At 39.0% G+C, this 16,888-nt stretch overlaps 2 protein-coding genes and 1 long non-coding RNA gene across 6 annotated transcripts in view; 2 read left to right on the top strand and 1 right to left on the bottom strand.

Moving 5' to 3' along the window:
- LOC145435174 (uncharacterized) overlaps positions 1-6,425 on the top strand; it is a 32,467-nt gene extending 26,042 nt beyond the window's left edge. For all 4 annotated transcript variants that reach the window (XM_080312476.1, XM_080312480.1, XM_080312477.1 and 1 more), the window contains 7 exons: positions 632-730; positions 1,314-1,409; positions 2,005-2,106; positions 2,562-2,616; positions 3,700-3,860; positions 6,014-6,194; positions 6,317-6,425. In XM_080312476.1, coding sequence (XP_080168602.1) covers positions 632-730; positions 1,314-1,409; positions 2,005-2,106; positions 2,562-2,616; positions 3,700-3,860; positions 6,014-6,194; positions 6,317-6,324 — 702 coding nt within the window. In that variant the 3' untranslated portion in view covers positions 6,325-6,425. The remainder of the gene's footprint in view (positions 1-631; positions 731-1,313; positions 1,410-2,004; positions 2,107-2,561; positions 2,617-3,699; positions 3,861-6,013; positions 6,195-6,316) is intronic.
- LOC145435248 (uncharacterized) overlaps positions 1-9,789 on the top strand; it is an 85,874-nt gene extending 76,085 nt beyond the window's left edge. Inside the window, exon 3 of the long non-coding RNA XR_013913750.1 lies at positions 9,677-9,789. This is a non-coding gene — a long non-coding RNA (uncharacterized LOC145435248). The remainder of the gene's footprint in view (positions 1-9,676) is intronic.
- Positions 8,647-16,197, bottom strand: LOC145435233 (selenoprotein F-like). Its single transcript, XM_080312573.1, has 5 exons — positions 16,125-16,197; positions 15,007-15,183; positions 13,816-13,879; positions 10,864-10,913; positions 8,647-9,978 (listed from the first exon to the last, which is right to left on the bottom strand). The coding sequence occupies exons 1-5, from the start codon at positions 16,161-16,163 to the stop codon at positions 9,847-9,849; spliced, it is 462 nt and encodes a 153-aa protein (XP_080168699.1). The 5' UTR covers positions 16,164-16,197; the 3' UTR covers positions 8,647-9,846.
- Between the last annotated feature and the right edge of the window lie 691 nt (positions 16,198-16,888).

Genomic DNA, 16,888 nt, shown 5'->3' with positions numbered 1-16,888 from the left:
GTAGTTTAGCCTGAAAAAAAACTCTTTTGACTTGAAAACTGACTAATTTTCACCTGAAAAAAACTATATTTTAACAAAATCTGGACCTATGAAGAATTCCAGTAGTTACATCACGCATTATGGTAGAAATAATTAAAATTTGTTGAAGTACGAGAGATACTTTCCTACATTCTCGGGTGCAAAGTGTCTGTCATTACTAAGAAGCTTGCCAAGGATGGAGAAAGAACATTCAACAGCAGCAGTTGTTGGCTGACAACACTGAAGTTTTGCGTACACTGCTGGTGACACACCGTGTTGCTTCACAATGTTGTCTACATCGCAATTTTTCATCATGCGCTCCTTGATATAAGAACCATGCAATGCCCACGCAGTATTGATTCAATTTGGATATTGCGGCACGTTGAGCATAACCCCAGGTCAACCTATTTATTTCATTTGACCATTTATGATTTCAGAATGGGCCTTCTACAACGGTAGGCCTATAAAGTAGGCTACAAGCTGTAAAATGTCAATTGATAAGTTTACCTACAGTACAAACATGTAGGCTACAATACAAACGAAATGCAAGTCAAAAAATCGCCCTGACCTGATTATAATATTACATAGCATATGTATATATATGATATTTCAGGACAGCAGCGGCTCTGATGATGAAGAAAGCTCCGGGAAACAGATCCATCGGCCTATCAACAAACTCAATGTTCGCGACCAAATGGAAGCCGTACTGCAAGTGAGATGAAAAATATCACCGTGATGAGATAAGAAACCCCTTGATATTAGCGTTTGAATTATATAGGTTGCATGGAGAGATGGACGGCTAAAAAAATTTCACTTTTTCTTGAATAAATTAATATTGGCACGATACTGAATTCGCAAAAACTTGGAAAGCCAATGAAGTTCCAAATTAGAATTAAAGACAAAATTTAAGTTCTTTTCCTATGAAATGCCTGTACACCAAACTTGACAAGCTTCGCATTCTACAGCTCTACTGTATAATTTTCAGGAAAGCAGAAAATAGATTAGTATGAAACCGAGAGCATGGAAACATTTTGCAAATTAGTTTGCCTGCATTTGCTTTAATTAGACGGCTAGAATTATCTGTTCATCATAGTTGTTGTTGTGCTTCAGGTAATTCTTGTACAATAATGAATGATTCAACGACACAAGTCCTTCATCCGTCGAAATATTGTCAAAAAAAGGCTTTTTGATGTGGGAGAATATCCACATGTTCGATATTTTGGTCGGAATTGTTCGAGTTTAGATCGTAATATAATAATCGCCACAGCGATGAGATATTCGGTTTAAACCTTCAGGCCCAGCGCGAGACGGAACAAAAGCGAATTATGGAAACGAAATTCTGCAGAATGACGGTGGAGCAACAGGAAATGTATCTTGCGAAAGAAGCGCAGGTAACGTAATCTTAATCGAGAATTGTTATAATCTAAAAATAATATAACGAGCCTTCAATTATTCAAATTTTTATGCCAGTGAGATAAAATTTTCTGACACGATTGTTGATATATAAAGTCCTTTCCAATTCTCTACTAACTCCTGATGATTACCCCTGACGAGTGTCAGCCGAAAATATTCGGGTTCACATCAATATAAATGTACTATTCAATTTTGTATTGAGGTTCTGTACCTGCAATAAGCTCCACAGAGAGAAGTAGCATCGAGGCAGTATCACCAGGCTGCTAGTTTTTAGAGATAGTCAGAGTAGGTGTCGTAGGTACTCAATTAGTAGTAGAAGTAGCGATTTCAAAGACTTTAAACTACTTCGAGTGCTCAAATGAGTAGTTCTAAAAAGAAGGCTTGGAACATTTTTAGTAGCCAATCTGAGGTGACCATTTCGCTCTTAAACTGCCAACGGCGTATCTAACAATGCACTTGAAAATATTGCATAAGCAAATCTGCAAATGGTTTGGTATCAGAATAGAAATGTTCCAAAACCGACGCTTTTTGGGTGCGGCCGCGATGAATTTACTATTTGTGTTGGCTTTTCAGCTGAAAATGCTTCGGGAAAAGTTGGCGGAGGCTGAAGCTGATTTTGAGGAGGAAAGCGCCAGTTTTGAGTCTGAGGAGGAATATGACTCGGAAGACGACAATGTAAGAATTTGGTAAATGCGTAAAATGACTCGACTCAAGTCAATTTTTGAATTGACCCGACTTGCACTCGAGTCAATATGCATGACTCATACCACGTCATAGGACTCGAGATTAGGACGGCCAACACAGACATTAAATTGCAACTTCGAAGAATAGTAAAGTTACCGTACCACATTATTGGTATTTCGTCTATCAGTCCTGATACTTGAAAATTAACGCCAGAAACTGGTATGACTGAGGAAAATTATTATATTATGAATGCGAGCCATTCTATATCACTCGAGCAGAGTTGAAGAAAGTGTGTTGAACTGAAAACTGGACAGTGGACATTATGACTTGGACTCAAGTCAAAACACTATGACTCGGACTTGACCCTCCACTAACTGACTTGGACTCGACTTGACCCGGTCTTGAATTGAACACTTCCTAATTCTATTGCTCTAATTATATTTCAGATCCAAACGTATGAAGCGACTGGCTCTAGCTCGAGCAAGGGAAGTGAAGACGATTGTGAGATCATAAATAGTTTTTAAAACTTGTACTCATAGTGTTGCCATATTAACATTTTATTCCCCTAGAAATCTATTCCGTGTATCTTTTGTTACGAATTTGGTTACCAGTGAATTTGGAAGTTGGTAATCTTAGCTAATCTGTGAAATGTTTCTATGCTCGCATTTTAATTCTAATTGAATTTACGAAAACCAAGCCAAACTGCTGTGCAGACATTTGCTAGGAGAACGAACTAAATTGAACCCGAGTTTTGTGTTTATTAATCATAATTTATTTAAATTTCCAAGTTTTTGCGGATTCAGTAATTCTAATTCTAATCTAATTTGTGAAAAATCGGTGTAACTATAATTCTAATTTTAAACTAATTTGAAATAAAATAAAAACAGTATAGCTATAACTCTAATTCTAATCTAATTTGGAAAGAAACGGTGTAGCTATCATTCTAATTCTAGTGTAATTTTGAAAATGAATTGTGTAGCTATGATTCTAATTCTAATCTAATTTGGGAAAAATCGGTGTAGCTATATTTCTAATTTTAATCTAATTTGGCATAAAAAAAACAGTATAGCAATTAACTTTAATTCTAATCTAATTTGGAAAGAAACTGTGTAGCTATCATTCTAATTCTAGTGTAATTTTGAAAAAAAATTGTGTAGCTATGATTCTAATCTAGTTCAGAATAAACTGTGTAACTATAATTCCAATCTATTTTGGGAAAAACGGCTGAGCTATAATTCTAACTTTAATCTAATTTGGAAAAAAAAAACAGTATAGCTCTTTATAACTATAATTCTAGTCTAATTTGGAAAGAAACTGTGTAGCTATAATTCTAATTCTAGTCTAATTTTGAAAAAAATGTGTAGCTATAATTCCGATCTAATTTGAGAACAAAACGGTGGAGCTATAATTCTAATTCCAGTGTAATTTTGAAAAAAAAACTGTGTAGCTGTCATTCTAATTCTAGTCTACTCCATTAAAGCAGAAAATTATCTAGTCAAACCGTGGTGAGTGTCTCCACAGTGACCTGCAACCTCATTTATCTTCAAGCACAGAGCTTCATGACCCCCTGCTTTTTTACGACAGCTGTGACTTCTTCTCAAGCCAGCGACGAGACGACTAGCAGCGGGAGTAGCGGCCCTTACACCGGGGCACCGTGGTTCACGGAAACGCTGACCAACATTACACTGACCGAGGGCAAGCCGGTTCGATTTGACGCGGTCATTCACGCTGACCCCCATCCCAGGGTGAGTTGAATTTTTTATTTTCAGTTTGAAATCGCAGGATGTCAGTCTCGGAGTACTGGTGCTTTTTCCGAGTACTCAAATATATCATGCCTGCTCAAACTCTACTCCAGTGTGTATGATTTTTAGACCACTTCCACTTCTCTTTGACAGTTTGCAAATTTTTTTAGGCAAGAATAGACTTAGAATATGGTATGTACTTTTTCACTTTCTAGGAACTAGAAATAGAACTAGATCTATCACTTTTCAAAATATAGAACTAGAATTATGACTAGAACTACTCACTTTTTGAAATCCACAATTAGAACTAGAACTGCTCACTAGTAAACATCTGTGTTTTCTAAGAACTAGAATTAGGACCAGAGCAGGGGTTCTCAGCCCTTCCTTGGCCGTGGCCCATTTTGCGGTTTAAAAATGTGCTGAATCATAATCCTGTTTAATGCGTGGTCATGGACTGCACCAATATGCCTATTGCTCTCAAATTTGCGCATTTTTCTCTAACTAATGATATTTAAATCTCGATTTCCCGGGACATGAAATCGCGCGAAAAAAATTCAAGTTGAATAAATATCCTCCGACAAACGACCAACGTCATAATCTTGGGCCCCTTCGAGTTCCCCAATTGGGGGTGTGGATGCGGCAGTTACGGCCCTGTTAGATTATAAGCTATAACTCCTAAGTAGATTATTTTCGTCCACTGCTCCATTCGCGTCGCGAAACAATGATCCCCGCACTGTGTGATTGGGACTCTAGTGATACTATTGTGGAGAACATTATAATCATTCTAGGCCAGCATCGAACAATTCATTGGTGGATGGGGTACTACAGAGAAGTGAAGAAAGATTTTTCAATATGCATTATGTACTTTGTATGTCTTGTACCAAAACAACTGAAGTTGTCAGAATATTCAATCCAACGATACAATCAGTTCCTGTGACTCTTTCAGTATGTACAATGATTTCCATGCCGGACATTTTAAACCGACTTCAAAGATTATTGCGCTCCGATAAATCCTCAATCTATGAAGATTCGTTGAGGTGGTGCGGTATACCTCCGCCAGAAGTTGCTAATAATTTGCAATTATGGCTATTTTAGCTTACAATAATACGGCCTGACGAAGTACAGTAAATCTGTACATCAATTTCACTTCATTGCAAGTTCATTGCATACCCCTTTCAACAGCATACGGCATATGACGCTGTCGGAATACTTGGTTACTTCAGCATTATCTTCCAGTTATTATACGCTTGAAATTATTTTAGTTGCTGTTAACCGTAGGTTGTCATAGCCAGTAGAAAAAGCCACCGTTTCTCCCTAACGTTTTCGATTTGTACATGCTGACTTCATACGTGCCACTACGTCTAATCAGGGTCGGATGAAAAGCTTTGTAGCTATGTAGCCTACGTATGATTAGATAATACGAATATATTTTTAGCGAATAACATGAAAAAATATAACTAAACTTACATTAATTCTGAAATTTTCTAAATAGCTCTGTTGCCCACCAGTGGGCCATGGCCCACCCTTTGGGAACCCATGGACTAGAGCGACTCACTTTTCAAAATATACAACTGGAATTTGAAGTAATCACTACTCAAAATCCAAATTAGAACTAGAACTACTGAAAAACACCAGTAGTTAGATGACTGTCGACCTATTAGATTGGTAATCAGTAGGGCAAGTTTTTGTTGCAGTTAAATCCGTGGAAAGTTGCATTTATTTTTAAAAAATGTTGCAGATGTTGCATTTTGACCAAATTTTGCTCGGTTGACTAAAAAAAATGGTCAAATTCCCAGATTGGCTGAAAAAAAAGGTCAATTTTCCGACTCAGCTCTCGAAATACCCGTAAAAGCGTTACTTCGGTGATGATTTACAGTGTTTCAGTCGAATTTGGCCGTGTATTTCACCAAAATCAAAAATACTTTGAAGAAAGTTGCAAAACGTTGCAAATAGTTGCATAAAATGGACTAAAGTTGCATAAAGTTGCACTATAAGATTCCTTCAAACAGCTTAAAACAGCATTCTACATATCTTACGAGTATTTAGGAAACTGCCGGAAGCTGTAAAAAAAAGTTGCAAAAACTTGCCCTAAATAAGTCTAGTAGGAAGTCTGCGGATACCTCTGATTTGGAATTCAACTCTGTAATTGTGTTCAGGTGACGTGGTACTTCCGGAACAGGCTGATACGGAACAGCCCTGACTATCAGTACATGAACAAGGGCACGCAATACTCGCTGTACATGAACGAGAGCTTCTACGACGACTCGGGAGAATATGTATGCAAGGCGGAGAACTCGAAAGGTGTCGCAACGAGCAAAGCTATTTTAACAGTCCTAGGTGAGTTGATATTGCAAATGATGAAGCCAAGCCCGTAGTTTATTTGAGAAAAAGGCTGTCTTATCACTCTAATTTTAGTCTAATTAAAAAAAAACTCTACATTTATTTCTTCTACCTTTCAGAACAGTGACGTCCGCCTGCTGGAGACTGGATTTGCGACAGTACGAGTGTGACGTTTCGATTATATTATAGTTACTGACGATTTCAAATAAATATTATGATGGCGACTAATGTTTTGTGGACAGCTCAGGCCTGGGTTATAGCGAAGTCACAAGTTTTATTGCTAGAATTCTCACTCGAGTCGAGTCATTTCCGAGTCATAGTGTTGAAGACTTGAGTTCAAGTTCTAGGCCTATTCTTCAATTGTCGGACCTGATATACAACACTTCAATAAGTGGGGGCAGGGGAGATAGTGTAGTTGTTACGATAAGCGCCCAGCACGCAGGCGAACCGCGTTCGATTCCCGCCGGAGGTTTATCTGTGCTCCTCTTCCCCTGCCGTTGCCGTTCTTACGGCGACAAAAAAGACCCGACGAAAGAAAGCACTCACAATGAATGGAAAAGAACTAGTAGAAATGGCCGCGGCTTCAAAGAGATCAACATCGAAAAAGAACTGTGACATCGGGCACTCTAGGCCGAGGTGGATGTTAGAGTAAAGGATCGCTACTGATGCGTGTCGTTCTACATCCTCCTATCTGTTCATGACATCGCATTGTACATTGTGTGTGACTTGTTCAGATAAAAATATAACCCAACCATGTTATGTTATGTTATGTTATGGTATAGAATTTGTCAAGTCAACAAAACAGTGCAACTCAAATCATTACAACGGTGGTTCAGGCATAAATGAGATTTCTTTTGAATACGGTAAGACTGCCATTGTTGGAGCCACAGAACTTACAATCGAATAATAAATTGATATTAAACTCTAAACTTGTGGTTCTTAGCCTTGTCTCCAGCCGATTTGGATTTTACAGGGGGCGATATGGGAGGTGCTGAAGAAAAATGGTGTCAAAGTAGATGGTGTAGTAGGGGCATATGATAGACTTACCATACGTCCTCTTTTAAGAGGATTTGTCCTCTTATTTGAAAGTGTCCTCGGAGGACGCCCTTTTGTCCTCTTTTTTGAAAATTTAGGTAAGATTTAGAGCAAATTGCGAGTGATATGCCGCAAATTAGCACAGAAGTGACGCTCCGGCGGGTATTTCGGAGTGAAAACGGTGATTTTAGCTCTGAGCGAAAAGATGACCTTTTTTTTAGTCCTGGCCACCTGGCAATGTGGAGAGAAAAATGGTATTTTGAGCTCTGAGCGGAAAGATGACCTTTTTTTAGGCAACCGATCACAAAGTGGGAAAAATTCACCGGTTTTTGAGAATTCTTCTCCGGTTTTGCAAGTCTGAAATTTCTGAAAAAGTATCCTTTTTTTAGATTTCCAAAATATGGTAAGCCTAGCATATGATTATAGAATAATAGTTCTATATACCCTGAGTTCTCATTGCGAATTAACATTTGTCTAAATCTGTCAAATCTCGAAATTTTTCGTCGTGCTCGGCGCCAATTTTACCGATGCGCTGTTGCCATGAATGCAGTGGTTTATTATAATTCATGTAAAATGAAGTGCGTGTACTTTTGGATCGCCAATTCCCCGTTAAAACACTCACGTCATGCTGGATCTGGTTATTTTCCACAAAACTAGGTCTATTGTATCCCGCAACGCACAACGTGTCGAAATTGAAGAGACAATGCTGTACCCCTTTGAACAATAAAGATGCTTTGAAGCTTTCCGACCAAAATGATCAACTTGAATATACTTATATTTGGGAGCTACAAAATTACATCGTCAGAATATTTCTTCATCGTAACATAAAGGATGATACTCTTCAATTTTGTGACCAGCAACACACATGAACGTTACATAATATGAGTTGCTTTGTTTGGAATACATTCGTGTTAAGTTAAGAGCTGGGTGCAGCACTAAATTCAACGTGAGCAAAGATCTCTACCACATCCTCAGTTGATTTACCAGTCAAACAAAGCAATAAAACAAAACCCAATGCAATTAACTTCCCCGTGTTGCCAATTGCAGAGGTGAATTTGGGATGTGTACATCAGGCTCGAACAAGACGGTATGCGGACGTACCCGATGGCTGTTAGAAATAACAACCCTGATTTGATCCCGAATATAGCACATACAATTATTATATCGTTGATTAGTCGAGTGGTCCTCGGGATCGAATCACGCGCGAAATATTTCTAATAGTAAAGACCTTCCAGACTGCGACCACTTACCCATTGTGTTTTACAACAGTCCTTAAACACGGGTCGCCAGACCCAGGCAAATTTTGAAAAGGGGCGATGGAGGGAACAAGGTTAAGAACCACTGGTGTACACGCACAACACTGCAATCTAGAGAAATTCTGTCTAAAACCTCCAAGAATCATAGAGCAACAAAATTTACATCAATTTTCATTTATTGAAATTCTCAAACAGTTACACAATAATATAACATAATCACTCGCTCACTCACGAACAACGCTACAGCATCAAGCAGCTTGCACCGGAAGGTTTAACGAAGTGCCGTCATAAATTAGCGCTGAATTTACCAAAACAAAGAGACAATATTGATCTTTTTGCATTGGCCATGAGTTACTCTGAAAACCAGTGCCGACAATCACCTCTACCCCCATAAAGGATCCTGGCATTACCGGTTCCAAAAAGTGCATGTCAATTACTGCCAAACTGCATGAAACAGTACTAATCGCGTAACAAGGTTTACAAATATCAAAAAATATTTCATAACTTCATGATAGCGCTACATTTCGAGCATATAACATTCAACATCATCGCAAACCCATGGATTTGCAACCAATTAACAAGCCTCAAAATCTAATTAACTCCCGAATATGTTGTGCAAAATGCATAGAAGCATCATCACATTAACTTCAAAGGGGCACTGCACTCTAAAAATGATGTGGTCTCAAATTGAAGGGCGAAACAAAAAAAAATTTGGCCGCGGCCGTTTTCGTCAGAACGCCACCACCGTCATGGAGCTGCAATTTATTGAAATTTCAATAGTAACTTCACGCTCCAGCAGTCACGCATAGATCGAACTTCATATAGTTGTCAGCCGATGTTACGAAGGAAATATGTCGTACACGCCAAGGTGGTTTAGGTACCGCTTTCAACGGAAGATGCTCAGTCAGATTTATGTCAAAATCGGGCCTAGTGTATTCTATTTCTTTAGGACATGCACGACATATTTGCTTCATAACATCGGCTGACAACTATACAAAGTTCGATCTCTGTATGCCTGCTGGAGCGTGAAGTTTTTGTGGAAATTTCAATAAATTACAGCTCCATCACGGTGTGTTCTAAAGAAAACGGCTGCAGCCAAATTTTTTTTTTCGTTTTGTCCTTCAATTCGAGACCACATCATTTTTAGAGAGCAGCGCCCCTTTAACTAGCAGAGGTGGTCAGAAGTAGTAAGCCCTGCTGCTCAAGTAGTAATAGAAGTCAAAACCTACTCAAGTACTTTAAAAAGGGAATTACTTCACTATCGACCACCTCCGGTTGCTAGCAATATAATCCGACACAAAGGGCAGCTTCATATAATATGATAATACGTTCGGAAAAACTTTTTGACCAAAAATATTCTACACTTCGACCAGTTTTTCGCGAAGGAATTCCTCGACTGTGTCGGTGTCCCAGGCGGAAATATCTAACGTGTCCTGGACCTCTTCGTCTTCATTTAGAAGTTTGATGATTGGGTCTTGTCCACGTAGGTACTGGATATAAGAAAATACAGTCTGCTATCGCGGACAAGTGTGTCTAATTATAGCAAAATGATGGTAATTCTAATCTAATTTGTGAAATGTTTCTATGCTGTTATTATAATTCTAATATAATCACTGCTTTTTCTGAAAATTCTATCTGAGAACTGTATATCGTGAAACGAGCCAACATTGTTGTACAGACATTTACAATTTTCGTGCTTGAGAGGATGAATTATGACTTGATATTAACTAAACTTCATTGTTATTGTATTTCTTCCTAGCTTGTAATTCAATTCAGTTTTTGCAAATTCCGTGATCGTAATTCTAATCTAATTCGAAAAAAGTGTTGGGTTGTATATTCATATTCAAATGAACCGAAATATTTTCGGCTGACACTCGTCAGGGGTAATCGTCAGCAACTAGTAGAGAAATTGGAAAGGACATCGTATATCAACAATCGTATCACAAAATATGACGTCACCAGCATGAAATTTATGCGATTACCCCTGACGAGTGTCAGCCAAATATATTCAGGCTCATTTCGATATCAATATACAAGCTCTTCAGAAAACTGTGTAGCTATAATTCGAATCTAATTTGGATAAGCTGAAGTTATCTGGTTGTCCAGCCCCAATTTTCAAGTCACGAGTAACGTCAGGTCAACCCGAATTTCCTAATTTCGAGTCGGTTTAAACTCGCCAAATATATTCGGTTTGATATAATGTGCAGTTGGAAATGCATGTTGGCTAGACCCAGCTCAAAGTTGTCGTGAGGCATGGGCTATTCAGGAAAGTCGTTGAAAATAATGCTCACAGGCCATACGTTGGGTCAAGTAATTTAATAAACGCGACTCATCCCAACACTGGAATTCCAAATCATTAGCAGCACAGATCTCACCTTCACTTTCAAATTAGGAAATCTTTTTGACTTCTCTCCTTTCACAAACTCTGCAAATAAAATCGGTGGGATAAGAATTGATAACACTCTTATTTTAGAGCAGTGATTCCCAACCGTGGCTCTGAGGGCCGCATGCGGCCCCCAGCTAGCCTTCTTGCGGCCCCCACAACAATATTGAGAAATCGATCTATGAAAAAAAAATATTTGTAAAATACTCTTGCTTGGCTTGGAGTCGGGAATTTTCAATTAGGATTGCAGTTGTGAGTAGACTGCTAAGATCACGTCACTGCTGTTTCAATGCAAATTTAGATATAGGTATGATTAGAGGTATTGACAGGACCGTAACTGCCCCCCCACCCCAAGCCCCCCATTGGGGGTAGCGAGCTCGAAGGGGGCCCAAAATTATTTAGTGGATTAGCATAAATTATAGAGTATTTTATGAAATTTAATGCAACTTTTTCAAAAATTTTTCGCGCTGTGCGCGATTTCAAGTTTCCAAGTACCTTAATTATTGGGTACTCTTCGACCAAGATAAAATAAGCAAGATTTATAGAAGTGGGCATATCGGCGTTAGCCATTACCGCGCCACGCCGCACGAAGAAATATAAAGTTTTAGGCCATGTAACATGCGACTCCAAGAAGGGTGCAAGAACGATCGGCAGCGAGAAAACCTTGGCCGAAAAGGACTGCCCTTACGCTGACCGAAAACTTCGTTATGTATATTCAAAATACATATAGGTATGATTGAACATAGGCGCCAAAATGACTGGCGCCGAATGTTCCTGTCTTGGCAATCTGAACGTCACGAGACAAATAGGCTACCATCCCACAGGGAATAATTATATGCCAGTGAAGAACTACCAATCTGAAATCGTCTTCAGTTTAGTACGTTTGGGCGATTCTATATTTTTGGATATAGCAGACTTGAGGGCACGAAATAACAAATAACATAATGTAACGAAGTCGTACCAGCGGGTCCGCCCGTCCGAATATGTTTAATTATTATTTACGGGCCCTACAGTTTCCAAGACACCTCACTCAGCTCTACCGGTAAATCTGATTACGTGAGCAGAGAGGACAAGTAATTGATAGCAATATATATGCAATTCCCGATCTTATTGACCTATTTTATTTTGAATGATCGAAAATTTTTGCACACTGCGCTGGCTCACTAAACGGGGATCCTGATTTCGTGGCAGAAGCGAACAACGGCACGGGAGTTCGGTTTATCACCCTAAGGAAGCTCAAGACCTAACTGTTCTGGGGGGCCTGACAAAGTGCTGTTTCGTTCCTGCCACCGGGTATACGCCCGAAGATGTCTAATTATTATTGAGTGGTCCTACCTTTTCAAGCACAACTCACTCGGCTCAACCTGTCAATCTGATTACGTGAGCAGAGTGAGGATAAAAATTGATACCAATATATATGCAATTCCTGATTATATTGACCGATTCAATCATGAATTATCGAGAAAATTGTCGACAAAAGCTACCTAAAACGGACACCCGATTTAGATGATAAATAGCGGTAAACAGCCATCTAGACTGAGGGGGTCTGGGGACTTCGAAGTTCGGTCTATCACCCTATTGGGGGGGCCCAAGAGAAACGTTTTTTGGGGGGCTGACGAAGTGCTGTTACGGCCCTGGGTATTGATGACTAATTTACGGATAGATGTGCAACAAGTGACTCAAGATTGAATACGCTGAGATGCGTACCGCTTAGCCGGTAAAAAGCAGCATCATTGGTAGTCCTATAGCTCGCGACCCAAGCGTCCGAATAATTTGATATGTCGGTGTTTATCGAAAGCAAGTGTAGCACTGATTCCAAGAATGCGAATTGAAATCTCGCCAGGGCAATAAAACTGCTTCGAAATAGCCAGCAAAGGTTGATTGTTCTGAACAACGGGAGCGCGGCAACATAATGGCCAATGGCGTCAAGCGAATATTCGGAACAATGCCAATTTTCATATTTTGGTGACTATTTCGGGTTCCTTTCATTGCCCTGTTAATCGTGCGGCCCGGGCCGTACTCTGAAATTCGAAATTTGGCCCTACCATCGAAAAAGGTTGGGAATCACTGTTTTAGAGCATTAAATTTTACAGTATTATGACCAGGGTTGTAACCAAGTCACAAGGCTCCGACTCACAAGTCAATCTCACTTTTATAGTTTTGACTCGAGTCAAGTCGAGTCATTTTCAATTCACCACCGAGTCAAGTCTGAGTCCAAGTCAGCGAGCAGAGGGTCCAGTCCGAGTCATGGTATTATGACTCGATTCTAAGTCATTGTGTTGATTGATCAGTTTCCAGTTAGTCTTGCTCAACTCACTTTTTATAACTTTGTTTGATAATATCAAATGGTTCGCATTTATAATATACTAATTTCCCTCACTTTTAGCAGTTTCTGGTCGCATTTTCAAGTACCAGTACCAATAGACGAATCCCTATAGTGTGGTTACTTTACTATTCTTCGAAATTACAATGAAATGTCGGTCTTGGCTGTCTGAGTCTCGAGTCATATGACTTGGTTCGAGTCATACCAATGACTCGAGTCCAAGTCGAGTCGATCAACAAATTCACTCGAGTCGACCGATGTTATCAGTTTGGTCACAACATGGTGGCAGGGAATCAGAACTGTAATCTTTAACTTCTATTCTGGGAATATTGATATATTTTTTATACCTTACAGGCGTCCAGATGCAGCCTTTCTAGTTCAGTTCATGCACAAAATAAATATTGTCAAGTTTCGTAAATGCGCCTGAAGCTACTTTTTAAATCGGCCGAATACATTGGGGCTATCCATAAAGGGGAGTTGTGGTTGTCTGTTCAAAAATCAAATATCAGTCTGGCTCTAATCCAGACCAATAGAGCTCCAGCACATAGACCAACGTAATTTCCAAATCATTGAAATCGGGGCCACAAAATTTAATAGCTAATAACAAATAATTAGGAATACCTCTAACTTGGGGGTATCGTCCGATTTTTCATCCGCACACTTCGAGCAGGGCCGATGCGTATTTCTACAAATAAATTTGCAATTAGATACTCGAATTGCAAATCTCGCGATAAATGGTTGATAACTAGGACTGGGCATGATGATGTCAGGACATTATGAAAGATAAAGAACCTGTAAAAATACGTATCTTTCATGCGTCTACCAAGAATATAATGCCGGTTGTACATAACATTAAAGATAATTTTGTATGCTTTCGAACATGCCTATTTCATTGCACTTTGTGACAATGCTGTGTGTCAATCACGAATTTAAGTTTCAAATCTTCCACAATGCAAAATAGTACCGAAACTATAATTCTTGTTTATAAACTAACTCTTAGTGGTAAGGAGCGTGGAATCTCAGTACTCAAAAGAGTAATCTCTCACTACTCCACGTACCCAGCCCCATCTGTAACACTACATAGGTTATGTAATGATTTTGTACAATATATATTAATATATATCATCTCGTGAAAATGTAGTCATGCACTCCATGAAACCCACTACACGATACCAGACCCCGTACAAAATTGTTACCGTCGATATGGGGGCGTCTTTCCAATTCTCATTTGCATATCTCCAAAATAGCATAGTGGCTCTGGCAGAAATACACGGTCATCAGAACCCACAGTGCTAAGCATTGTCATTGAAGAATAACTATATTCACAAATCACTATTGGTATCACGGAGGAAATCAGTTACAAAACTATTTTTAGCTCCGTCTTCTTATTCATAGCGTGATTATTTCTAGTGCTAATGATTTTTACTCTCGAGATACTTTTGCTTCAAAAACAAGTGACAATAATCACCACTTCTTTATTAGGACTGATCAAAAATAACTTTTTTTTCTCAAATTTTACTGGCGACTTGATAAAGATGTTGGGCCGCCTAAAAAACGCTGCACACCAATTTTGCCTCAATTCCAACCTTAGATGCATTGCTAGGGAAGAAAAAGTTTCGGATTTATTAAATAAAAACAGCAAATTATACTGGCTCCCCCATGAGTTTGTTGGGTTGTCTGAAAAAACGATGCACAACGAATTTGGCTCAATTCCAACCCATAGAAGCGAAATTATTGGACTACAAAATTTAGGATTTCAAATCCTAGTAAACCAAAACTAGTCGGAAGAGTAAAACGTATGTAACCACAAACCTTTGTTTCTGTGTCTTCCGCCTCGCGTTGACAACATTTCATGCAGTCATCTTCCAGCTTTTCAAGTCCGAAATCGCTCAATTTCTTGCATAGGCCGCACATCAAGCCAGACTTGAACCCCAGCGACGCGCATTGGGCCGCGTTCAGAGGCTCCACACTGCAGGTGACGCTTTGGACCTAGTGATAAGAACGTAATCAGTTGCCTACATATAACCAGATGTGGTTAGCTAGGGAAATTTCAGCTCTTCCAAATTAGATTCGAATTATAGCTACACAGGTTTTTTTCACAATTAAGACCAGGATTAGATTTATAGCTACAGTTTTTTAGACTGGCTTTAGGATAGGTTAGTTACAGAGTTTTCCAACTAACATTCGAACCACAACCAAAAGAATGGCAAATGCTAGTTTTCCTAAAATGAAAAATGACTCGAGTCAATTTGTGCATTGGCTCGACTTGTACTCGAGTCATTGCGCACGACTCGGGCCAAGTCATTTGAATCGAGTCTGGGTCTACCGAGACATGCATTTCATTGTAATTTCGAATAGTAAAGTAAACACACTATTCTTATTTCGTCCATCGGTACTGGTACTTGAAAATGCTACCAAAAATTAGTAAAAGTGAGGAAAATTAGTGTATTATGAATGGGAAGCTATCGATATCACAGAGCAGAGTTGTAAAAAGCGAGTTTCACATGACATTATCTCGGAACTGATCAGTCAACACAATCACTTGGACTCGGACTCGAGTCAAGACATTATGACTCGGACTCTACACTCTGCTCCGTGACTTGGAATCGGCGGTGAATTGAAAATGACTCCACTTGACTCGAGTCAAAACTATAAAAGTGAGATCGACTCGTGACTCAGAACCTTGTGACTTCATTACAGCCCTGCTAAATAGTCTAAGTCTAGTCATTTTTGTAAAGTTACTAGATTCAAGTCAGATAAAAAATTTGACTCAACTCTTGTCGTCTCAACACTGACGTATGCAATCACGCATATCAAATCACAAAATGAAGGTATTCAACAACTGAAATTTGAGACGCGACTCGAGCCGATTTGAAAATATTATCGAGTCGACTTGAAAAATTTTGAAAAACAGGAAAAAATCAGCTTACCCAAGCCAGAAATACAAACTGCAGGAGCCTGAGCTCCATTCCGGAAGCTTCTTTCCTAGCAAATAACCTAAATCTGAAGTAGAATAAATAACGATCATCTATCGATTAAAAAAGCTACCGGAAATTCAGAAATAGCGTCCACAATTTGACAACCAAATTCACCAACAACATGCAAAGTAATAATTCCTTCACATATCACATACAAGCCCAAAAATATGTGTTGAAAAAGACCGAGTCTTTATCAGTAGGGGTGGGCACAATCATTTGAGAACACACATTTCAAACTTTCAAGGCAGTTTTCAGTTGAGAGGATGCATTGAAATCAATCAACCCTTTCGACGTCTCTTATTTTACTAAAGCAGCAAAAATCAACAACGACGAAAAACACGGACTCTACAGTGCTCAAAAATTTGTACGAAACTGAATCCGGCAAAAACCCACATCACATTTTCGGTCCTAGAACCAGTGTTTCATATAAACTGAAAATTGGGTTCTAGCGTTCCACATGTAACAGTACATAATAGATTAAATATATGTGATAGTTAGGATTTGTTGATTGCATTTCAGGGGTACATTGGTTTGGGATAGTAATTGCATCATACATGTAAATATTGGACTATACTCATAAACATTGTGTCAAATTGTAGCTGCTTAACAATTTCACAGATACTTCAAACTGCAATTTAATATTACACGATTGTTGGTATGCAATGTTCTTTCCAATTCTCTACTAGTCGGTGACGATTACCCCTGACGAGTGTCAG

The sequence above is a fragment of the Botryllus schlosseri genome, chromosome 3 (genome assembly GCF_051294905.1).
Source record: "Botryllus schlosseri isolate E-star chromosome 3, Bs_hap1, whole genome shotgun sequence".
Taxonomy (NCBI): domain Eukaryota; kingdom Metazoa; phylum Chordata; class Ascidiacea; order Stolidobranchia; family Styelidae; genus Botryllus; species Botryllus schlosseri.
This window is presented reverse-complemented; position numbering and strand designations above follow the sequence as displayed.